Source organism: Lycium ferocissimum, chromosome 6, assembly GCF_029784015.1.
Source record: "Lycium ferocissimum isolate CSIRO_LF1 chromosome 6, AGI_CSIRO_Lferr_CH_V1, whole genome shotgun sequence".
Classification (NCBI taxonomy): Eukaryota; Viridiplantae; Streptophyta; class Magnoliopsida; order Solanales; family Solanaceae; genus Lycium; species Lycium ferocissimum.
In genome coordinates, this window is record NC_081347.1 from 8,496,176 (window position 1) to 8,521,739 (window position 25,564).

The 25,564-nt window shown below is 34.8% G+C and overlaps 2 protein-coding genes across 3 annotated transcripts; one reads left to right on the forward strand and one right to left on the reverse strand.

Annotated features, from left to right (window-relative positions):
* Positions 1–3,959: 3,959 nt before the first annotated feature.
* On the reverse strand, positions 3,960–17,762 carry LOC132059200 (probable aspartyl aminopeptidase). 2 transcript variants are annotated; one of them, XM_059451747.1, is made up of 10 exons: positions 17,458–17,758; positions 16,348–16,435; positions 11,942–12,077; positions 11,386–11,658; positions 9,098–9,245; positions 7,704–7,943; positions 7,041–7,173; positions 6,124–6,305; positions 5,009–5,121; positions 3,960–4,283 (listed from the first exon to the last, which is right to left on the reverse strand). In XM_059451747.1, exons 1-10 carry the CDS (start codon positions 17,650–17,652, stop codon positions 4,178–4,180), a joined length of 1,614 nt encoding a protein of 537 aa, XP_059307730.1. In that variant the 5' UTR covers positions 17,653–17,758; the 3' UTR covers positions 3,960–4,177. The 2 variants fall into 2 exon arrangements, 1 of the variants encoding a protein (XP_059307730.1); XR_009415517.1 differs by lacking the exon at positions 3,960–4,283 and adding an exon at positions 6,883–6,929 and having other exon boundaries at positions 17,458–17,762.
* A 2,548-nt stretch (positions 17,763–20,310) lies between these two features.
* On the forward strand, positions 20,311–22,957 carry LOC132059201 (uncharacterized). Its single transcript, XM_059451748.1, has 2 exons — positions 20,311–20,873; positions 22,443–22,957. Exons 1-2 carry the CDS (start codon positions 20,359–20,361, stop codon positions 22,678–22,680), a joined length of 753 nt encoding a protein of 250 aa, XP_059307731.1. The 5' UTR covers positions 20,311–20,358; the 3' UTR covers positions 22,681–22,957.
* The last annotated feature ends 2,607 nt before the right edge of the window (positions 22,958–25,564 follow it).

Consider the following 25,564-nt stretch of genomic DNA (forward strand, 5'->3'; position numbering starts at 1 on the left):
TTTAACTTATTATTTCAAACTTGAACTTAGAATCTTGAATGGCCAAATAAGTTTTAGTCTATAGATGTTAGTAACTCAAATAAAACCCAAATCAAAATCAAAATGCTAATAAAAGATCCACTTCTTGTGTTTTGAATAATCATTCATAATCACATGAAATCCATTCACTCTTTCAATTTGTTTTGGGTCTTTCTTTACAAAAGTAGTTTTCTACTGCCATATCGAGAAAGAAAAAAGCTAAACCACGTTGTCCATATAAGCTACATCAGGCCTTGACTTTTCAAAATATAAAATATACCAAAGAGTAAATTGGAACAATTACATTAATTACTGCAAAATATGGCTTTAATCTTTCAAAAAGAAAAATATTGAACTCATGCGACCACGCAAGGGAAACATGACTCATCTGATCTTATGCGATTTCATTATCTTCTTGATGAATATTTTGGTATAATTTCATCATTCATCTCACATTTTATGTCATTTTCTTAAAACACACCTTATTAGATAGTCATATTTTACTAACTAAAGAAATATTTGAAACACAAATTATATGTTTTATATGAAGACTATACCGAAAGAATCCGGAAAACCTGAAAAAAATAAAAAAATCCGAAAAAAATAAATGAAAAACCCGACTTATGTTGATTTGGTTTGGTTCATAAATTTAAAAATCCGACACAATTGATTTGTTTTGATATTTGAAAAACCCAAACCGGGTCCATGTACACCCCTACTTGTTATATTCTCTTTTCTTTTTATCTTCATCAAATCAATAAAACTCATTTTGAAAAGTTCCCTTTGGGACAGTAACAGATTGAAAATTGTTTTTCTTTTTCCCCCAAATGAAATCTTGACAAATTTGTTTGAATTGCTTCAAGTATGGAATCTTTTTATCTTCAAGGAAGTACTCTCTTTAAGTAATTAGTTCTCGACATATGAATACTAAATCCATTTTTTTGGGGTCAAAAGTACCAAATCTATCACCTTTCTTAAATGTTAAAAAAAAAGGTCTAGCTCATATTTACTCTATCCCAGAAACTCTCAAACCCAAATACTCATTAAGTTCAGTGCACTCATTGTATACTTCATCCGTCTCAAAATAGTTTTCGCGGTTTTCATTTACATTCCTCTTAAGAAGCATTAATAAAGAAAGAATTTTGACTATTTTATCCTTTTAAAATATTACACCATGAGACCTCTCCTCAATAAATTTTTATTATATATCTATGCCAACTGCATCAATAATGTACTCCCCTCTTAAATGTTGTAATTAATACAAAGCATAAAATGAAAAAAAAAAATTACTTAATTTTATCTTGATTTTTTAAAATGATGTAAGTATTTTGAGATTGAATATTTTTTTAGTAAGGACGACATGTATATTGAGATGGAGGGAGGACATATATTTTTGTATCATTAGCTTGAGCTGACCTATATATTTGCACTTACTCCCTCCATCCATTTTTTACTTGTCATGTGTTGATTTGGCGCGCCTATTAAGGAGCCAAAAATAAAATGACAATTTTTTACTATATCACCCTTAATTATTACCAAGTAACCTAATGATTTTAATCAATCAAAATATTTTAAAAGTTGTGGAGCCACTAACAATTTCTTGAAGTTTCCAACTCAACAATTAATGATAAGGGTAAAAATACGTATAAAATGGTAAATTATCTCTTGATTTTCTAAACTGAACAAATAAAAATGGACATCTAGTTTTAGTATACAGGACAAGTTTAACCGGACGGAGGAAGTACTTTTTATACCATTAGATTAAAATGATACGGTCACCCGAAAAACACGGTGATAACTTACTATAGCCTGTTAGTTTATAAGCTAATTGTTTAAAATTACTTTACACAATCATATACCTGAAAAATATGGTAATAACCTACTCTAGCCGGTTAGTTTATAAGCTAATCGTTTAAAATTTCTTTACACTATCATACACTTAAAAAGTAGGGTGATAACCTACTATAGCCGGTTAGTTTATAAGCTGATCGTTTAAAATTTCTTTGCGTTATCGTACATATGAAAAATACGGTGATGACTTACTATAGCCAGTTACTTTATAAGCTGACCATTTAAAATTTCTTTACACTATTGTACTTGTGTATGTAACATAAATCCATTCATAAATCTAGAGGTGTTTATTGCATGGGACAGTCCAAACATAAATCGTCATATGTTGTGGGGACAAAAATTGGGTTTGTCACATGAATATTGAAATATCATGTTATAGCCTCAGCAGTCTCCCGTGTTCAAGCCTTGCGCAAGCATGTTTGTGTCTGCACCACAAGAGGCATCCACTTTTTTTTTTTTTTTCTCTCACTGAAAGAATGTCTTTCTTGGCTTTATTCTTTAACAAACTCATTACAAAGCAAAATCCACGTGCAGTTGTGTTTCACTCTAAGATTAGTCTAAAGGTGTGTTTGGTATGGTTCAATTATCTCATGTTTGGTTGATTAAGATGTTTTCAAAAATAGTTTCCCTAAAGACAAGCTCTTTAAAAATGAGAAAAATAACTTCTGAAAATGGGAAAAACGAATTCTATAAATGTTGTTTCACACAGTTGTTTTCTCCCCAACCTCACCCAGAGGCGGAGTGAGGATTTCAACTTTATAGGTTAAAAAGAGTTTGGAACAACAACTTCAAGTGTTAATAATTGTGTTCTAAATTTAATATTTGTACATATTTAATGAACTTCTTAACACAAATACATTTTTTGAGCAAAATTCGAGGCTTCTAGCTTCGCCCCTGACCCCACCCCAACCCCTACTCCTACCTCCACACCAACAGTGTTTGCCTAAATAATAAACCAGAAATATGAAAACCACTTATTTTCCAAGAAAATATATTCCGCGTACCAAACACACCCCAACTCTTTTTCACTTTTAAAGCAAAATCTAGCGTCTTCTTCGTAAGAGGAAAAATAGGGAAGCTTTCTCTTTTCCTCACTTGATGGTTAAAGTGCACTTTGACCTGTGTTTTTATATGACGATAAAGAAAACAATGGGGGCTTTGCTGATCAAGTAATGAATACTTCTTCCTAGTGAACTGTGCTATTCTCGTGTGACTCTTTGGCATGTTTATCAATTAGTGTGTACCAAGTTTACATGCATATGCCTATATAAACATATGCTTTTTTTTTTTTTCCGTCAAACAAAGTCCAGAAAGATATATCCACTCCAAAGGTACTGATCCTCTAAGTTCCTACTAACACAAGATTTTTTTATTTTTTTTTTCTGTTTCTACTTGCTTAACTCAAACTTCAGAGTCTACCAGCTGCTTGCTCCTTGTTTTTTTTGATCTTCTAAGAATGATGTCTTTACTAAAGTATGATGAAATAAAAAGGACCAATTGTTACATTCAGTTCTGTCAGTGGGAGTTTTGTTTGCTTATTAGACTCTTGATTACTAATTACTTCAGAAAATAAAAACAATATTTCTGTCAACACAAAGCCCGGATATATCAGTTTATATTCATTACAGCATATGTCTCCATTCATGCGCAATATATGCACTGCTTACTGTATATAGAAGACAGTTTTCTATATTATTTGCTCTGCCTTGTTTTTCTGTATGAGGTATCCTAATCTGGTTTTTTCACTTTTGTCAAGATATCCTTCAGTGCAAAGCAAGCAATACATCAATGGAAAGAGAGAATTCAGAGCTGTACCTGCGCAACTGTCAGATTATGCGGGAGAATGAGAGGTTGCGGAGGAAAGCTCAACGTCTCAACCATGAGAATCAAGCTTTGTTATCAGAGCTAAGACGGAAGTTAGCAGCTAGAAATGCCAAGCGGAAACCTGAATTTGAAGTTGATATGGGTTCGAGTTCTGTCACCGATCAAATTGAAGCCAACAAACATCAGGCACTGGATTGAAAATGAAAGCTGTTTCAATCACTTCCTCCAGGCACTTTGTGCAGTTCAAAATTATGAGACTTTTCAACTTGGGTTTTACCAATGTCATAGCAATTACCAGGCAATGTGCCGTCTGAAACTATTTATTGTTGCATCTGCTTCAAAATAATGTACTAGTGTAGTAATCAAATCAAAGTGCTTAGCTAAAAGGTCTACTACCAACTGTACCCCCAAGGGAAAAATAAGGAGAAGAATTATGCTATAAGGGGTTGTGAACTAAAAAGCTAGGTCTCTACTTCACCAAGTATCAATCCACATTCAACTTCCTGTCTATGCTTGAGAATGTCTGGTAAAATGCCTTGAAGTGCTTGTATGCAATATCTATATCTTCCTTTCCACATATCTCTCTCACGCTGCAATTGCAGAAAAGCAAAGTGAAATTTATGGAAAACTGATGACCAACTTAGCGAAGCAGGTGACCAACTAGAACAAGGAAGAAGATATAAATTAACAGAGTCAAATACTGTAGCGTCCCTCAAGCTACCTGTAACCATTTCATCATATCAAAACTACCAGAGCCAATTACAGCATCAAAAATTCATAAGTTTATCATCTAGCTGTCTGGCATTTATTTCACACAGAGGAACTTTTTTAGTTTGGAAGAGTACAGAATGCACATTTTTGTAGAAGGTTCGCAAAGGCGCCTGGATGTTGAACATCTTATCTCTACTTGCACTGAAGGACAAGCATTGCAGCTTGATAATATAGATCATTCTACCGAATATGGACTCAAGCAAAATTCTACATCGGATGATGCATGACAAAACTTGAAGTAAACTAGTCATAGACTGCTGCCTCAATTGCATTTCGGGTAAATACAATTTGATTGGAACTAAAAGTAAGGAAAGAATTGTCTGCTTTTGGAAGTCTGTCAGTAGTTATTTTTCCTTTTTTTTTTGGTGACGAAACTAAAAGTAAATAAATACTTATTTTTTTACTTTCAGAAGTTCGTTCGTAGTATGTTTTGCCTAATGGAAACTAGTGACTGGTGTATAACCAATTTTCAAATAAGTGGAAAAACTTCTTGGAAATCACCGTGTAGCACAACATTGAATGGAGATACTAAATAACAAGGTACCTGTGCATGGATAACTGAGCGATACCACAATCAACAGTACGGACTCCAACTCCTGAAGCAAGTATTGGACCTATAGTTGATCCACATCCCATATCATTTCGCACCACAAAGTCCTGTAAGGAGTTAAAGAGCTCGTTGCTTTATACAAGTTTATATGCTTGGATCGTAAAAATTTAATAGAATTCATACACAAGATTTATCAATGAGGCTGCAGTACATGTGGAGTTTTCTCTAATTTCATTGATATAAACTCCAACATATCAATTTTCTTTTTGACATATACCGAGCATACAATTCCTTGTCACATACTTATTTGAAACCTCTTCCTGTTTGGATTTAGTTAATTTACAAACTGAACTGGGTACATCAGAAGAGTATTATAGCTAAGATTGTGCCTAGCCTGTCTTCTTGCAAAAGATCTAGAGAAAATAGTTAATAAAGGACTAAACAACAAGGTCTTTTTCATGATATCCTCTCTTGACTGAATTCAACAAAATGGAAGTGGCTCCATTTTATTTGATGCAATGCCTTTATTTGGTCTCTAGACATCTAGCCCTCTTATGTGCTCTTCTTCCTTGTGAATAAACTTGTGTTCATATTGAAAAGAAATCACATAGTTATAGGACAGACGTTGACTTGGTCTCACATTGTCATGGGGAATCCTACTGTCCTTACGCAATAAAGAGGGAGAGATATTAGTAGCTATGCTTCCAAGCATATACACTGAAGAGGTGAGGGGACAGAAAGAGAGACACATAAATGGCTAGAAATCTCTTTAACTTTTGAAGATAATAAAAGTGTATAATACCTTACGCCTGGAAAAGAAGGTTCTTCTCCCAAAAGACCATGAGAGAAAACCTAAGCAGCTAACATGAATAGTTTGAGTAATGCACTATGGAGTATTTAGTGCAACTTATAGTTTGATGCACCAATCAATACCTTTGAAGCATTAACACATAGGATTAATGCCTAATAGAGGTTACAAATTGACTCCTGAATAATGGAAAGAAGGGGATTCAAAGGAATAGGTCCAGTCATGGCTTCCATTCCATCTTCCTATTTCCTTGATGGTTTCCAGTCCAGTTATGCTAAAGCACTCGGAAGTTGAAAATCACCTGTGTTGGAAGGCTGTGGAGTCTTGCAACTTCTTTAAAAAGAAAAGATGTAACTCCACTCGTAGCATAACGTTGATTTGCATTATGCTTGATTACAAGCCCCTTCTGTAATTCTGGACGATGGTGCTCCTCATGCTTATCAACAAAATTAGGGTGAACTCCATGAGCCATATCAGCAGACACTGTTGTTTGAATGAGATACTCGACAATAAGTTTCACATGATATGTAAAGGAGAAAATGATGTAATTTGACAAGAATGCTGGAAACTGATTTTTCCTCCTCCTGTATGTTATGACATCAAAAGTATTTCCATGTTAGACCCCACAAATTCTGGTAGAAAATAGGGAGAACGATGTCCTACTTGGTTGGTTTGTATCACACCTGCAACCACACTTGCCTTTCTACGAAGGAACAATTTTTGGGGAACTCTTTTTGGACCTTATTACATATGCATGGACTGGGAAAAACTCCATCATTAAGCAAAGGCTGTAGGATTTCTCAATAAATTAATGAATGGATTGCACTCATCAAGAGAAAGCCTCAATACAGACACTTAGTGGGTCCATAGTGCATATAGTGTATACAAGTTAACATAAACTCAAATAATGAATTTATTAGTTTTACTTCGAAAGACAATTACTCACACACATTTGCATGTAATCAGATTATAAGTTCAACAAATGAAACTGAGCAGGCGTAAGTTTACAGGGCCCATATTGAATTTACTGCCTTTTGAAAGAATCATGCAAAGCAACAACCTTCCCATTATGCTGTCTCATGTTGAGCTGGGTCAATTGCATTACTGCTGCAGAAGACGAGGAACAATTGTCCACATAGGAAGGACTTGAGAGTATGGAGTAGTCCATTCATATTCAAAGACATATCTAAAGGCCACAGACATATCAAGAAAAAGTACCAAGAAATGAGTGGCGAAACGCGCGGGCAAAATCAGATTCTCCAGCAGATTGATGACTTAGACAGTCAGTTATCCGTCTCATTGCCTCAAACATAGTTGGTGCACCAGCTCCTTGGTATGAATCTGAACCAACCTAAAGTCCTGGTGGAGTTAGCCCTAATGCTTAAGTAAATGGGAAACTGAAACAAGGAATATCAATTCAGACAGCTGATTCGAAGTTCAAGTTCAAGCCAAATTGACTGATCGCCTAAGAAATTTCTACCAAGTAAGAGAATGAGCAACTTATTTGGTGTTCATTTTCTTGTTTTTAGGTGGAAAACCGTAAAAACAGCTAAGAAAGAGGATATAGAATAGTTGAAAATAGCTTATAAAGAGGATTTGGAATATTGCTAACTGATGTTTATTGCTTTTGTGCTCACTTGGAATATTTGACAAACATGACAAAATCTATCTACATCAGACAAGTCCTTTCAGGACAAAAGTTTGGTCTTGGATAAGCAAAATACTTCTTAGCTGGGAACATTCTTAAACTTAGAAATTGAACAAGAACTGATCTGATGTTCCTCAAAATCTAACTCTCATCTAAGAGAGTATCTGTAGATTAAGGAAGAAAAAGATTAAGGAAATCACTGCTAGAACTTTCAGACTGAGCCTACTACTTACCTCTTCGTTATCAAAAAGAGCGATCATCCGAATTGCATTCTCATTTGATAAATCTTCGGGCAAAGCACATGAATCAACCAGAGCTCTCAAACCACAGAAGCTCGATGCAAGATTATCCAGTCTTCCAGAAAATATGAACTCATTATTTGCACCTCCAAGGCAGCTAGGTTGGGTATCACAAAGATTTAACTCAACATTAACTATGTCATCAATTTTGCAGCTGAGCTCATCTGACAAGATCTGCAATCACAGGAAAACATCAATGTTCATATCCAGCAATCCAGAATATTCCTCATCCATCATTCTCTTGTGTAAACCATGTACCCCCTCCGTCCCAAAAAGATTGTCATGATTCGGATTACTAGGGTCAAACTAGCTAATGTCCGGTCTGAATTCGGACATAAATCTTTAATTTTTTTGAAATAAAAATTAAATATTTAGAAACTACATAAAAAGTACTATAAGTCACAATAGTTAACAATCCAAATATTTAGAAAGTATTTGAAACAATTATGGTCAAAGAAAATATCCTTCGACTGTCCAAATAGTAACTATGACAATCTTTTTGGGACGGAGGGAGTAACAAATTCTATATGTTGGAAAATCAGATGGAAGAACAGAAAAGCAGTACACTCATTATAATGCCAAATGAGGTGGATAACAAATCAGTGCCGCTACCACCAAAGCGAGCAAACTAATATAAACAAGGCAGTCCGATAAACATGCATGTGACAATAATAGCAACGTCATCTAACGAGAATAAAAAATCAATAGAGGTTCCAGCTTCTCCGTCGGATAAAGTATGGTAACTAGACATTTAAATGAGTTTGTTTTTGGAGACTACTAGAAGCTAAAGCTCTGTGTTTCCAGTTGGTTATCCTTGAAATGGAGGATGTTTTGGTCCCCGAAAGCTTGAGCCTATAAATAAGCTCACAGACAGAATTTTTCCTTAGAAGCAGATAAAGAACCAGCTTTGGGAAAAACTGTTTGACATGTAGACATTTTTGGCACAAAAGAGCCTTCAACCTCTGACGTTCAGCCACCCATCTTGACCATTTGTTTGCTAGATCATTTTAACCTTCTCAACACGATGTCTCTTATATGCTGACCAATACTACAGCTTTTCAAAACAAATCTTGATTGGAAGCAACATCGAAAGAGAGGGTTAAAGCATTCACTGTCTTTGACAAGGGTATAAAATAATGAGGAACCCAACAGTCAGTCTACATACGAAGATTAATATGATCAGGTAAGTCCAGGGCGAAATGCGGAAAGGAGATTCTCTTTTAAGTTGTCAATCAAAATTTTCTTCACATATCTATAGATTGACCAGGCAACCTAGAAACTTTCCTGGACTATAAGCCAGTTTTAGTGTAAATAATATAACCAACTACCTGCAGAAGGAGTGGATGATGAAAATCTTTTGAAGAAGACACATTATTTTTCTCTGTGGAATCAGCAGTTGCATTCTCTGTCTTTGTTGCCAGTAGTGGAATAAGGTGAGTCTCAAGGTTTGGCTTAAATCCATCCTGATTCACCGTTCTGCATGCCAAGTAAAAATGGATAGGGCAAAGGAGAAATCAGCAAAGCCTTCAAGCAAACAAAAACTACAGAAAACTGCTTGATTGCTGTTTACATTGTGGTGACAGAAATTAAAGATTGTTGACAGTCACTGATAATTGACCAGTTCGTAAAAACCCAAATCAAAAGAGCTCCTCCATCAAGGTTACCCTTTATATTTAGTTATTGATGTTCCTCACAATCTAAGGAAGAGAAGTAACCTAAAAAGGAAGCAATGCTGAACAATATCCCAGTACTTTAACAAAAAAAGCAATGTATATACAGTATAAATGTAATGCGACTAAAACAAGATTCCTTTTCAACTAGTCAAATCTGATGAAACAAGAAGGTAGAAATGAGAGCGCAAAAAGGAAAAAAATTCGTGGTATTATGTGTTTACAAGTGTTAGAAAGACAATTCAGAAGCTAGCTTAAACATTGCAATAAATGGGACCAAAACTGAAAAAAAAAAAAAAAAAAAAATTGGAAAATTTTAGACAGTTTTGGACTTACACACTTTTAAAAACAAAGAGGAAAAAGCAGTTGGCTTCTATTCGGAGAAAAATTTCCAAGATATTGTGCCACAGGTGATAAAGAAATTTGGACGTATGTTAAGCATGAATGGAACAGATGTACCAGTTACAGAGGTGTGTTTTTAAGAGCACAGATCTTCACTAGCTGCTTTGCACAAAAAAGATTGCATAACAAACCTAACAACAACCTAAAAAATAAAAAAAAAAAAAAAAAAAAAAAACCAACAATAGACAGGCTATAAACAAATTAATTCTCGCTGGATGAGATGTTAGTTAGACCATGTCCCATGGGAAGGAGGAGGAAAATATGTCTGCGTGTTGAGAGAAATAATTGAGCTTTCTAGGACAGTGAGATGTACTTCAGTCTCGCATGCAACTATTAACACTCCTTAATTCTGAAGCTCATGGTAGATATTCAAAGACTGACCTCGAAAGTCTTTGTAAGAAGTTTTATTGATAAAGAGAAGCAGAGATCACATGCTATGGGATCCCACGACTTAAGTAGGTTTTAGCTTTCAATTAAACTATTCAGTATATCCACAAGATTTCAGATTTAAGTGTGCTTAAGAGAATTGCTATTTGTCTTGGACCAATTAACCTTATTTAATGTGAAATTTAGATCAAGTACAAGCGCAGGTCATTTCTGGGAGAAAGCTATCCAAATTTGTGGAAATATTCCCATTCATATTCTAAACACATATCGAAACATTAATGGACCAATTTGAACATAATGCAATCATCGTTTTTCCCATTTCAAATTCCTCTAGTCATAGGGAAAGAAGGATAATGCTAAAAATAAGAGAATTTGTGTGATGACCCGCCATGTCATCACACCACCTAGGTGCCACTTGGAACTATTTTTGCCATGTAGGAAGCTTATGTGGATGCTTACATGGAAAGAAGGCTAGCATTTGTGGAAACATTCTAGAGCCATGGAGAGCTTCCTTGGAAAGTCTCTAGATTCTATCTAGGAAGACTTTCTTGGAAGACCCTAGAATTCCATGGATTTGCATGGAAAGTCCTTGGAATACTCTAGTTGTGTAGAGATTTCTAGAATAGGGGTTTATTTGCAAATATGTAGGGACTTATATAATAATTATTATTTGCATATTCGTCCCTAGATGAGTAGTCTAAATAAGAGGGTCATTCATTTGTAAACCATCAAACAAAAATCACAAGTTCTCTCTAATACAAAAAGCTTCCTTCTAGCAAATTTCTCTCATCTTTCCTAATTCTATTCCCTTAGCGGTCTTGAGTGTAGTAATCTAGGCTGACTTGGCATAGCAAGATCGTGAGCAAGTTGTGCAAGAACGTGAGCAAGTTGTCAAGTGCCGCACGTGCGCTTAGTTGAAGACTAAGGACGTGACAATTTGACCCAAAACTTGGGCATGCAGGAGTTATCAGCTCCAGTATCTTATTGTGTTTGTTCTCTACGATTGATGTGCGGTTTCACAGCAATAACTTAATTGGTCGATGATATCAAGAAATAAGGGTTCTGTTTACCTATTCAAGAATGTAACAGCCCTCTCACCCGAACAAAGAGCAGGAAAATTATGAGAAAAAAAGAAACTTCAGCGGAAGGCAACAGACCGATTAAGATGAATAGCCAATGTAGGCACTCGCAAAAGAGGTCTCGTTATTTTCACAAGCCTGTGCAGAAAGGAACCATCATCAGCTCTTAGAATAACCCTCCCAGCTACACTCAAATCCCGATCAAACCAAGTGTGCCATAACCCACCACCATATGTTTGGACATTGACCATAAGATAGCCAGATTTGGTTGATGCAGACTTTGGCTTTAGTTTTAAACATGGGCTATCCGTGTGAGCAGCAATCACGTGAAAGCCATTGCCAATAGAATACCTGCAAAGCTAATTCATGTCTCTGATTAAACAACATAAGGATGTAATTCCAAAGGAGGGAATGAAATGGTTGAAAGACTTCAAAATTAGTTCCTAGTGCTGAATCTCAAATTGAATGAGAGTGATAATGTTTAGAGAAGTGCCCCTTGATCTATAACTGGTATTGCAGAACATTCCATTCTTAATTTGGCTTCTACAGGCTCATATATGTAAGGAGCATTGCATGACTAATTAACAACTGTAATGTAACCTTTAAGAGGTATGTAGTGTTTGTGTTTGCTCACTTCTTTCCAATGGCAAATGCAACCAAAGAGGACATGTTCCGTGTAAAGAAATAGCGCCCACCAGGCTGCAGATCCCATTTCTCATTTTCTTTCAGCAGATGAAATCCAGCGGCAATTAGTTGCCTTTTTGCTTCAGCTATTATAAAGAAGAAAGAACACGTTAAAATAGTGTGCAGGTGAAAGCAGAAGTCTGAATTGACTGCAATAAACCATAAATTCGAGAACTCTATTTAAGAGATATGTACACTCTCCATTCACGCCTGAACACAGGAGTGCAGCTTTCACACCACGACAAAGGTCATGCAGCTCAGTGATCAGAATAACTTTTTCTTTTTATCAAGTAAATAAGAAATTGGCAGTTTAAAAAGCGCTCAGATTAATATATACTCTTGGCTGAAGAATAATCACCCCACTCAACAAATACTAATATTTGAGAAGCATCTCTGAAATGAGGAAAGCTCACCCAATTTCATTAGAAAGAATCATGCAAAACAAAATGGTAAACACTACATTTATCCTAAATATCCTATCCACTTATGCAGCAAACCATATGCTTTATTAATAATATTGTCTTTAAAATGACATCATGGCGACTACAAAGGCACAACTCAAACCTTTTTTATAACCTTGGTGTCCGGACCAGCTTACGCGCACCTTGAATATATATATATATATATATATATATAACCGTGATGTCCGGAAGCTTTCTTGCGCGCACATCTCGACTAATTCCACGGGATACTGCCACCTCCCCCCGCAACAGGTGAGAGACTGTGTAATTTTGTCCACCAAGGCTAGAATCAAAAATGATGGAAAGAAATCACCTAGTTTGTCTCTGCTGGGATTTGAACCTGAGACCTCATAGTGCTCAACTCACTTCATTGACCACTAGGCCACACGCTTGGGTGGTCACATAATTCTACGGTACTTGCTATCTACCATCATCACAGGTACAAGTTGTGTAACTCCAACTTCCTACCTTTTTCATTCAAACGGGAGTGAATGGCCGGGATTTGAACTTGAGACCTCATGGTTCTAACTCACTTCATTGACCACTAGGGCACAACCTTGGGTGCTAGCTGAAACCCTTTAAAGACGCTAAAAGAAAAAAAATAAGATATGACATTTCTAAACTATCAACCTTGTACAGTAGATACACCACTCAAGTCATCAATCGTCATTACCAAACCGGTTTGTCTCCAACATTTCTTACTCCTTCTGCCCCAATCATCTTAGCTCTGCTGTCTATCCTGTTATAACACGTATCTGATAAAAACTAGTCCAAATACAAACTCAAAACCTCTTGGAAATTCAAATACTGTGATGTGAATTGTGAATCCAGTCCTTAAAATGGCAGCGGTGCTGTGCATCAAGGATGCATGGTTTAATTTTATACACTTGCTTGAACATGTCACCTTGCTATGTCAGTGGTCACAAAAATAATGAGATATATGGCTACATGCACAGCGTATTGGAGACTAAACTTTATGCACTTCAACAGCTTGATAAATCAAATAATATTGAATAGCATAAATATTGTGAAGCAAATAATAACCGGATAACAAAAGGAAAGGTTTTAACCATAATTAAACAACTGATAGTTTAAAAAGTAACAAATTTCATGGATAATCTTGTAAACCAACAAAATGTTATACAGGAATTGACTAGCAGATATTACTTATAACTAAGTTCTGTGAAGGTAAGCTGACATAGATAGATCATAGACAATGCACCAACATAGAAAGCAGAAATAAGATGAAGTTGAAAAGTCAAAACTGCAATAGATCTGAAAGGGGGGTGCCCATCAGGGCAGTCATAAGATTAGACCAAATTAGGAAGAGCGACTAAAGCTACTCCAAACATTTGGAGAAGAAAGGTTTAAGACATGGTAAATCTAGTGGTAGATTTTTGATCATTTGGTTCACATGCTAGTTGAGGGAAGGAATTACATGGAGATTGTTTATGTGGAAAAAAATAATGAAGGGACTGTTATACAGTGAATAATATTGTAGGGACTGTTATTCACTGACTAATAATATTGCAGAAAAAATTATGTAGGGAATACCTAGTTGAAGGGCATTTTGGTCTTTAAACACTTTTATCTCAGTATTACCAACACATGTATTTTTATTCCACGTTCTATCTCGCATAAAATAGTACACGAATTCCCGCATGACAACCAAATGTTGGTTGCATTAATTGTGCAGAGATTTTATTTTCTTTTACAACTAACTAAATGTTGCATGAATCATGCGGGGAATATATTTTCTAATCCCTCCAACCAAACATCGTATTATTTTATGCTTAACTAATCCAACCAAACAAAACCCCCTAAATTTTTAGAATAGGAAAATAAACAGTATGCACAATTGCTTAATTTAGTTAGAGGAAAGAATTAGGAAAATTAATTAAGTCATTAGTCCTTGCAGCATTTTCCAATAAGACAAATTGAGACCAAGAACTCAAGAGACATGTGATGCTACAAAAACACTTTGTCAGATAGTAACGCAGCTGCTCGATCATGTCACCTGATCCATGCCCTGGTACTAATTCACTTCTCTCACATTGTTTATTCAGTTCTGCCGTTTGCTGTGAGGTATTTTTGTTGTAAATCCAGTTAGTAAAGGGAAGACCATATAAAAATCTAGGACACTGCTCCCTTGTCCTTATTCTCGTGAGCGTAAAAGGAGAGGAAAAGAGAAGCTTCATATGGACTACTAGCAATCTGGCACTGCTTAAGAAACAGAAAGCTCACCTATTAATACTTTGTATATTGTATATACTATATATGCATGTATTTATCATGATGTCCTGTTCTTCTCCCACATTTCTATCACTCTTGATAAATTATCTTTGCTAGTTAAGATTTGTCTCCTTTCTATATGATGCACCTTATGAAACAAGATCAGCATAGTGCAATAGCAGTTATTGCATCTATTTCTTTTAACGATAAGTGGGCTAGTTCGATTAGGGAAAAGAAAAAAGACAAATGAAAGGACTCTGATTATTACATCAAAGTGCAGCATACAATTATGTCTAAGCAGTCACGGAACCCTATAGAAACTAACAAAACAACTACACATTCTATTAAATGACCTTACTGTCCTGAGATCATTTAACAAAATCCTTTTTAACTCTCAATTAAGGTATTTTTCTCGAGAATTGTTTCTTTCTTCACGTCATTTTACCTTTCATTTTCCTTGACACCCCCAGACCAAGTTGTAAATGTGGAGTCCCCTTACCCCACATTTAGACAAAGGACCCCTCTTTTGCCAATAGACTAACTCTCTCTTCAAATCAGTTCCTTATGCTTCAACAATGGGTTATCCATATATTGATTTGGCAACACACCTTTTTCCTTAGATCGTATTCGGAAGCTACATCCTTTCATAGGGTGATTCTCTCTATTAAAGTCATCAATATTGGGATCATAACAATCAGCTGAGTGTGTAAGAACCCTTCCCTCATAGTTCAAGTGCGATTCAACTGGCTGAACTTCCAATTTTGTCATGGGATATATATTTTATAAAATAGTGATTGCTCTTCAATTTAACATGATTGTGCATTGCCTCACCACGAAGCATCCCATCTTGGAGGTGGTTGAGATTGAACTGGTGTCAAAATTTGCATAGCCAAAGTTGCTAAATACTAGCTTTATCAATCATTAGAGATAACTACCACTTACTTTGACCTATGTTAATACCTTTCTCTATAATTACCAAGATTTGTGATTGACAAAGTCACTATATGTACAATTCGCCCGAAAGCGTGTCTGCATTAGCTTTCCAAAAAAGGTGCCTATTGCCCGTAATCACTATTCTAAAATTAGTCATCAGTAGACCTACTCATCCACCTTTACATATTGGCGTAAAGATCTATTATTGTCACACAATCTGAAAAAAGTCTCATTTAAGAAAAAAACCTTAATTGTGCTTATCTCACTCCATCTTTGCAAACTCTCGACACCACAAGAAAGCATTTCCAGTTTAAGGCAATATTGTCAAACTTCGTGCTTTGTTTTGAGCTCTACTTTTGTGTGATGTCCGATGTGCATGAATTTTGGTATCTTTTTTTTTTTTTTTTTTTGATCAAGTAGAAATGAATTTTGATTCATAAAAATGCACAAAAAGGAAAGCACAATCGAACCTCAAGTCCAAACCAATATAGTGTTATCCTTACCACTTTCCCTTAGTAAGCAACATATATAGTACTCTTTTCTTAGTTACATTATAAAACAGGCTCCATTTTTCTCATTCACGTGTTTTGCTATTTGGTCCAAACGAAATAGAAAGTGAACATCCATCTCAACAATTACCACTTCAAAAACTGCATTCACAGGCTAAAGAACAACATAGCACCTTAATATAAACACAAAAGAACAACAAATTGCATCTTCATAAATATACCTGTAGCATGAAACTGAGTCCATGATTCATTCAAATAGTCCAACAGGTCACCAACAATCGATGTATTCGATTCAGAACTTTCAGGGCTCTGTATTCCAATTAAGAAATTGTCAACAACATTAAAAAAAAAAAAAAAAAAAACTGCTACTATTTTTTGATGACTATATATTAGGAAATACTCCCTCTGTCCCAATTTGTTTGCCACCTTGCTGTTTAAAGAGTTGATAACATTCTTTTTCTAATAGTGCTATCAACTACTACATGATTTTTCAAACATTTCCAAAATATTTTCTGCTAGTATTACAGCACTTTTTATGTTACAAAAGTGTACTTTTAGCTCAAAAAAATTATTAATCGTATCTGAATGCACACCAGATTTAGATGAACTGATCTCACAGGCCAAAATTAAATGATTTAACTCTGAATTACTAACTCTCTTACTATGAATCATGCCATTTTTACTTATTAAGTAATTGATAATCGAGTTCAGACTAATAGCCTGTTTGGCTAAGCTTTTGGGGGCCAAAAGTGCTTATTTTATAAAGTGAAGTTTTGGCCAAGCTTTTGGAAGAAAATAAGTATTTTTCCGGTAGTAGAAGAAGTTGTTTTTCAAAAGCTAAAAATAAGTAGTTTTTCCCAAAGCTTTTCTAAAAATTTGGCCAAACAATAATTGTTGCACAAAAGTGCCTTTTCAAATCATTTGCTCAAAAACAACTATTTCCCACCAAAAATACTTTTTTCGAAAAGCACTTCTGAAAAAACATTTCTTAAAATAAGCTGATTTTAGAAGCTTGGCCAAACAGGTTAAAGAATTTAGGTTAATTGACTCTGTTATCCTGGCTAGTCCGGAATACGTCATTCTTTTTTTGGATGAAGAAAATATCAACTCTGAATTACTAATAACTCTCTTACTATGAATCGTGCCATTTTTATTTCCTAAAAGAAGGTACTAAAAACTTGATATTTGAGTATTAAATGATTTAACTCTGAATTACAACACTCTTAAATCATGCTATTATTATTATTGATTAAGTAATTGATAATCTAAGTTCAGATTAAAAAAAAAAAAATTACAAGGTGAATTGACAAAATTAGGAAGAGAAGATTGACCTCGGGAATCGAGTCGGAGGAGGTGGAGCAGAGTGGCGGTGATGCGACGGAGAACTTACGGAAATGAATCCCAAACCGGCAGTGGGAATTTTTGACAATGGAGAGACGAGATTGACGGAATTTTTTTGAGATAAATGCACAAGGTTTGGTTAATGGATATGGTTGAAGGATTTGGAATCGAGCTATCGCCGCCATTTTTGTGCTCCAAATTAAACTGGACTCAAAGCGAACAATCTTTCTTCTCTTTTATGCAACCGTTGATTCTACCTATTTGAAGGATTGGGCAAAAACCGAGTTCAATTTTTTTCTTTCATCATAAAGATAATACTACTATTACATACAAACTTTAGGAGAAATGGATATTTAGTACTTTATAATTATTATTTTTTTAGTTTTATGATTTTTTTTATTAGAAGTTTTTATTTTTTACGCATAAGAGATCTCAAAAAAAAAAATATATATATATAAGATATTTAAAAAGTTATTTTCTTCTATTCAAATTGTAAAAGGTGTAGAGATTTTATTTTCTCCAAAGTTTCTTCACGAGTATTTCATACAAACTTTGAGTTTTTAGCTATTCCATATCTAGAGGATAGGTTTATGTTGATTCCTTTAAATATAATTTTAAGTATTTTTGGTCCCTTAAGTTTGATAAAGTGGAGCACCTTTAGTCCAATCAATAGAATATACTTAAAAACTAATCGTGAATATCAAAAAACACAACAAAATATCGAACAATTTTCGAACCGATCGAAATACGATTGACTTGTTCGGTTTAATCTCAATTTTTTTAACTTTCTTTTTTTACGTAAAACTATCTTAGCTCGGTCTTTTTTTTGCGCCAATATCGAGAAAATGAATAATCGACTGAACTCGATCGGTTCTTCAGTCGTTTTATTTAAATAGTTAAACAGGAATTTTGATAAAAAACTGATTGAGCTCGATTGGTCTCTCAAAATGATTTTCTTTATTTTTAAATAAATTCTACCGAGCCAGTCTGCTATACTAAAAAAAGATTTAAACGACTCAACAAGGTCGATTTTTTATTTTTCAAAATTGAATGTGCTCGGTAAATTTTATTTAAAAATTAACAAAAAAAAAAAAGGGATCAAGTCCGTTGAATCGGTCATTTTTTCGGCGGTCCGAAAGTGGGTTGAATTTTTTATTGGTTTTTGCTAGTAGTGTTTATTGGTAGTTGCTGTTAGTTTTAGGCTTATTCTATTAGTTGGACCAAAGATGCTCTACTAGCAAACTGAAAGGACTAAGATGCTAAAGATTATATTTTAAGGACCAAAATAAACCTACTCTCATAAAAAAGGAACAATTTTGGAACAAAACTCTAAAAACTTTCCTAGACTTGTGCCAATCTGCGAAATAATTTAAGAGAATTTGATGAAAGTGATTTTTTTTTTTCAAGCGGTTTTTGATACTTGCATTATATTCTTAGTTAATCTAGATTTAAGGTGTACAAGATATTAAGGGAAAGTTGATATTAATTTGGATTTACGCAATGTAAACATTCTACCAAAATTTCTCAATTTCATAATTGAATATATAGCCTCTAATGAGAAGAGAGATCGTATCCATCCCACCATTAATATTGTGCTCTATTTCCGAACCAACAACATTCACGCCAAACAAGACTGCCCTTCTCACTTTCCTTTCCAATCACCTCGTTCTATGCTTTGTTCTAAACGAATTTAAGACAAAGTGGTTTGTGTGTTTACTTTACCTATTTGATGAAAGGAAATGAACATCATTTTACTTTTTGATTTATGACTTAGGTTCTGCAAGCCTCGCGACTTATTTAGAGTGAAGCTTTAGTAATTGGCAAACCTTTTCAAAAAACGATCCTCTCAAGTTTTTAACTATTTCTTAGATTACCACAACAATCCTCTGTGATGGTCAAAATGAAACTACTAATAAGGTTAAGAAATAAATGTGAACATTTCTAAAAATATATATACTAGTGGATAAGGAAACTATTTTATTTGCCTTACTTTGTATTTTTTTTTAGAGCGTAAAAAAATAATTGATATCATTCTATTGATGATATGACGTTTAACAATATTATGATTCTTCAATAATTATGGTATGTAGTGAAATAGTATCACAAGGAGTAAAATAAATATATCCTAGGTATGGATGCTAATCTTTGTCTTGTTTGAATAATGAAAATTTAGGAAGGATCGCATAATTTTTGTTCTCTATAAATATTTACATCTCTACTACTCTTGTAACTTCTTTTTGGAAGCTCGTTAGAAATAGAGATAATAGTAAAAAATACACGTTAATTATATTTTTTTTGCGAGAACCTACCTAAATTATTAGGTATTTGCGTTTCTATCTGTAATATCATCAACTATTTATTACATTTTTATTAGCTATTATTGTTTTTGACTTATAACTGTTTAGCCGTATAGAATTATTCACTTTTTCCCCAGATCCCACTTTTTTCAAAAAATTAATAGAATACCTTGTTGTAAAAGTATTTCAACAACAAAATAATATTTATAAACGCGTGACCAAATTTGTCCAACTCTAAAATTTTAAAAAAAGTGTTTTTTTTTTTTTTGGTTTGTCATGCCTGTAATTTGTCCATAACAGTCACTGATATGACGTTAATTTCGATGTTTAATTCACATGAACAGGAGTATTACATTTTTGAATTGAATTAATTAAATGATCCTGCTAAATATAATAGATTATTTTTTGTGTTACATGGATCCAAATACATTTCCCCTTTTATTTTTCACACCATTTGCTGCCTTAGCCTGAAAGCTTCATCTCTGTGTTAATTAATCACACAAATCGAAGCATCTTTTTGTATTCTTTACTCTACTTCAATCTCCCTAATTTGTACACATCATCCCCAATCTAGATCTCGAATCCCTAAAATTAATGGCTAATCAATTCAACGTGCCGCCGGTAGTTTTCCCGTCAGGCGGTAACCCAGGGCCACAACAACGGCGTCTTCCAACGGCACCGTTTCAACCACCAAAATCATCATCAACAAACCCTAGCATACCTTTTATGTCCTTCGATGTGGGGTCCGCTGCTGCTTCCACGTCATTCTCCACTCCACAATTCGCTTCCACAATCGGTGGCGGCGGCGGCGTTGGCGGCACGGGTTTCGAGGACGAACCGCCGTTGTTAGAGGAATTAGGGATTAATACTAAGCAAATTTACCAAAAGACCCTTTCGATTTTGAATCCGTTTAGGGTTAAAGCTGATCTACATGAAGATGCTGACTTATCTGGGCCGTTTATTTTTCTTATGGCGTTTGGGTTGTTTCAGTTGCTTGCTGGGAAGCTACATTTTGGGATTATATTGGGTTGGGTTATTATGGCTTCCTTGTTTCTCTATGTTGTGTTTAATATGCTCGCCGGCCGAAATGGTAATTTGGACTTGTACAGGTGTGTGTTTGGATGCTTTGTTACATATTGTTTCATAATGTATTGTATTGTTTTGATGGGTACAACGTTTGGATAGATTGAATTATTTCACATAGTGTCACACGTCAGTAATTTGAAGCGTTAAGAAAAGTAGGGTACGAGGTAGAGCTATTATAAAAAGGTACCATAAAGTGAGAAGATGAATCGTAGGGATATAATACGAAGCAAATTTACCAAGAGGCCCTTTCGATTTTGAATCCGTTTAGGGTTAAAGCTGATCTACATGAAGATGCTGATCTATCTGGGCTGTTTATTTTTTTGATGGCGTTTGGGTTGTTTCAGTTGCTTGCTGGAAAGCTTCATTTTGGGATTATTTTGGTTTGGGTTATTATGGCTTCGTTGTTTCTGTGCATTGTTTTCAATATGCTCGCGGGGCGAAATGGTAATTTGGACTTGTACAGGTGTGTGTGTTAGACCGATTGGATATATTGTATGTTGTTGCCTATTGTGATACTCCCTCCGTCCCAATTTAGTTTCTCCCAAGAAGAATGTTTTCTATATTTAGAAACAATGATTTACAACCACAAGACTTGTTTTGGACACAAATTTCAGAAGTCTTTATTTTTAAACCCCTTGCCAAGTCAAATGGTACCGCATAAATTGGGACGGAGAGAGTATCTTGTTTGGATAAAGAAAAATTAGGAAAAATCACATAGTAATTTTTTTGAGGAAGTTTCAAGAATATACAACCCAACATAGAATTTTACGCCACGTAGTCCAATATACAATATTATACAACATTATGCCTGGCGCAGCTTCAGCTTAATGAGGACATGACCTTAGATAGGAGGATATGGAGGTCGTGGGTTAGGGTAGAAGATTAGACGGTAGTTGAGCTTTGGCTCACTCTCCTGCGGGTTAGGCTTGGTGGGTAGACATTATTAACATTATTTTTTGTAGTTGCTTGTACTTAGATCTCTACTACTAATTTTTGTTTCTTCTGCTTTGCATTATTTGCTCGGAATGCTATGTTATTATTTCCTATGCCTTTTTACTTCTTTATTGTCTTTTCCATACTGCCTTGTTATGTGTTACTCGAGCCAAGTTCTTCAGGGAAAAACCTCCCTATATCCACGAGGTAAGGGTAAGGTCTGCGTACGCTCTACCCTCTTCAGACCCCACTTGTGGGATTACATTGGGTATGCTGTTGTTGTTATACCTGGGGAAAGCATTATACATAATGTATCAACTTTGTATAAAAGTGTAATAGTGTATCAAAGGTGTTTAGACACAAATATGGGCTAAACCGGGTAACAAACTCAAAATACGAGCTACCCGGCGTAAAATATTTTCTCCCAGTAGACATAGAGCGTAATTTTCCCAATTTTTTTTAATTCTTTGTACATATTTACCTCTCTAGTATGTTTTTTTTCTTTGGACATTAAAAATACTTTATATTCACATGATATATTAAATTTTCCTTTATTGCTTCCTTAGCCTCAAAGCTTTGAGCTCTCACTATTAAACTAATCTCGCTATACTACCAGTACCTGGTATTGGTGCTAATTTAATCTCGCTATACTTGTACAGGTGTGTCAGCCTGATCGGATATTGTATGCTGCCTATTGTGATATTATCAGCGATCTCATTGTTTTTACCTGGCGGATTGGTCATCAAGGTGGTGACGGGAGCTTTTGTGATATGGTCCACGCGGGTTTGCACTAGGCTTGTGGTTGAACTGGCATCTTGTGGGGATGAGCATCGTGGGCTGATCGCGTATGCTTGTTTCTTAATTTACATGCTTTTCTCTTTGCTAGTGGTATTCTGAATTAGATTTATGTATTAGTATATTGCAGTTTATGGCTCGATCAATTTTTTAGTACTTTGGAGAGTTTAACTGATGGGGTTAAAGTTCGTTAGTTCTGTTCGGCAAAGATGAACATAAAGAAATGAATTATGTAGTTTTAATTTCACGATTTGTTATAGTTGGAGGAGAGTTGTGTTTTAGTTTCTTCCTATTTTTTGTAATGTCTTGCTTTTTTTCTACAATATCAAAAACATTTTGTGAAGTTTTTTCAATTTTGCTAGAATTTTCCTTCCTTTTTCGCCTGAGACTAGAAATTAGCTTAAACATTAATAAAAGATTTCAGTACTGTTGTTTCAGTAGTTGATGTATTTTGGATGTTGTACTCCTCTTTGGTTGGAGGCGATGAAGAGTGCAAAAGGTCTGATCTTTTGCTTGATGCAGTATAAGCAAGTGAAATCACAATAACCACATGGATGATATGTGTGATGGTCGTGATGTTGATTGAATTCTTATGTGCCTTCTTATCAGCATAAACAACTAAATCGGGTGATTTAATTTCTTGCACATTCACCTCTTTATGCATATATTGGAGAAGTTTACTGGCAAGTAGTGATGTTAGAGTAAGTTGGAATAAGCTAATGATGGTAACGCTGTTCCAGCGATCTATAGGAAATGTAAAATATTGGACTCAGGCTGCCAATGATTAGTTTCTTGAGGCAACATGCATTTCATTTTGGGTGAGGCAGCCCGTATACTCTTAACTTTATGATCTACAACCTCTTGAGTCGGTTATTTTGCATTGAGCTTTATATTTGTTATCCCAGAACCTGCCTGATACTTTTGTTTTAATAACTACCAGTAAGTTCTTTAAGTGCTAGGTCCAAATATTCAGATAGTCTCATGGTTAGAGATTTTACGGATTGAGGGCCTACTTTTTGTTAATGATGGTGGTGTTAATTTGTTCGCTGTTAATTTTTTGGTTGTGAGCTTATGTCAGATTAAACTCGATTATCTTAATCAGTGGCGAGATGTCTGTCGTATGTAATAAAGAATCTCACCTGTTTTTTGAAGTAATCAAGGGACTTCTGATTGAATGATAGTATACCTTTGTGCATTAACATTCATAGGTGTGGAAACCATCTCTTGTACAGTATGAATGCCTACTTGCCTCCATCAATTTTGTCGACAGAAGTGTCACATGTTATATGGTAAGGTACTAAGGTTTACGATGTTAAATAGTGTTAATGCATTTATGCAGCTTATAGGACAAGCTGTTTTTCAGCTAATAGGCAAATGAATTCCTGCAAAGGTTCAGCTTAGTCATCTATATATACCTAATGTGGTGGATCCAACATCAAGGTTAATGTTGTTTTAGATCAATAATATTCTTACGTTACCTATCAATAATACCTATTGTGCTGGAGAAAATAAGGTCAAAGAAGCATTTGATTCGGTAAACCTTCTTGCTCATTTATTTTTTATCTGGTTTGCAAAAAAGTAATACTGAAGTAAAGAATCTGTTTGTCAGAATTTGTATTTTTCAGTAAAGGATCTGTTGGTTGGAAAATTGGTCACTGACCTTGTTTTGCCTGCTCTCTCTCTCTCTCTGTTTGACAAGAACTTAGTTTTAGGTTGAACGACAATGGTGGGACTCTATAGACGTTCATCTGCTCACCTTTTTACTAATTTCTTTTGAGCTTAGTTTGCTGAAAGGAATTGTCATGGTCGATTTTAGCTTTCAAACTCTCTCTCCAGATATTCTAGCTACAAGAATAGTTTTAGGTTGATTTGAACGTCACTTAACCAAGAGACTGGAGAAAAGTGTAGCAACTTTTCTGCAACTGTATATGTGGTTCAAGCACTGTTATCGAGTAATGTCTTTGGTGTTTATTTTGTCATTGCTCTTTTTCATCTTGTGGCCTGTGTATCAGGAACTTTCCTCAATGTGCTTTAGCTTGTTGTCTATACGTTACTCTCGATTCTCCTGTTATAATGAAATCTGTGGCATCTTTAGATGCTAAATTTGATTGCACGAATAACTGCTGAAATGCTCTGGTAGTTATTTTCTGAACACCATCCAGCAGATGAGCAGATCTCATGCCTAGAGATAACGACTAATTAATTTTCTTTGAAAAAAGAAAGATAGAAAGAGAACAAAGTTGGATAATTAAAATGTTCACAGAAGCAATTTAAAAAAAAAAAAAAAGAATAAAATAAGTGGTAGCTAACTTACTATTAGATCTCGTTGTCTTCTTTTTAACAATACGCCTTCTTATTTTCTAGGAAATAGGAAGGAAAGAAAAATGACTAAAGGAGCTTCAACAAATAGATCCAACGTAACTCCAAAACCAACATAAGAATAAATCAAATGCAATTCATAACTCAAATACAAATAAGTTTAGTCGTAACATGGATAAAATAAGTGCAAATACAAATCAATCAAGTAGCTTCATACATTATTTGTATTTTTTTTTTAAAGAAAGAAGACGACCAGCGTTTGACGCAACCTCTAAACCGTAATTTTTAGGTAAAATTGAACACCCTTTACCTGTAAGCTATCCATCTCAATTATTTTAAGGGTGTTCAAAATTTAATTTATATCCAATTAACTATAATATTTAACCCATTTACTAATACCATTTTCTAGCCAAGGGTGTACAGGTTACTTTAATGAGTGACATTACGGTCCAAACCGTGCAAGTGTATACTTTTTAAACGACTTAGTTAATTGTAAACAAAGGCAACTTCCATTCAATTTCTAGATGTCCCAAGTTTCATTTTGCTTGGTGTGGGAATGACCTAATGAAATTGAAAACTAGTATGAATTAGGGTTGCTAAAGAACATGCTGGGGCTGATCGCCCTAATTCAACTTGTTAGTAAAGTTCTTTTTATTGGTCAAATTTG

What these genes read in the sequence shown, in the direction of transcription:
- LOC132059201 (XM_059451748.1), top strand. Translation starts at nt 20,359, where the DNA reads ATGGCTAATCAATTCAACGTGCCGCCGGTAGTTTTCCCGTCAGGCGGT. An exon ending in GGTAATTTGGACTTGTACAG is followed by an intron (nt 20,874 to 22,442) that starts GTGTGTGTTTGG and finishes ATACTTGTACAG; the next exon opens with GTGTGTCAGCCTGATCGGAT.
- LOC132059200 (XM_059451747.1), bottom strand. Translation starts at nt 17,652, where the DNA reads ATGGCGGCGATAGCTCGATTCCAAATCCTTCAACCATATCCATTAACC. An exon ending in ATCATCCACTCCTTCTGCAG is followed by an intron (nt 7,944 to 9,097) that starts GTAGTTGGTTAT and finishes CTGTGATTGCAG; the next exon opens with ATCTTGTCAGATGAGCTCAG. An exon ending in CTCTTTTTGATAACGAAGAG is followed by an intron (nt 7,174 to 7,703) that starts GTAAGTAGTAGG and finishes CCAGGACTTTAG; the next exon opens with GTTGGTTCAGATTCATACCA.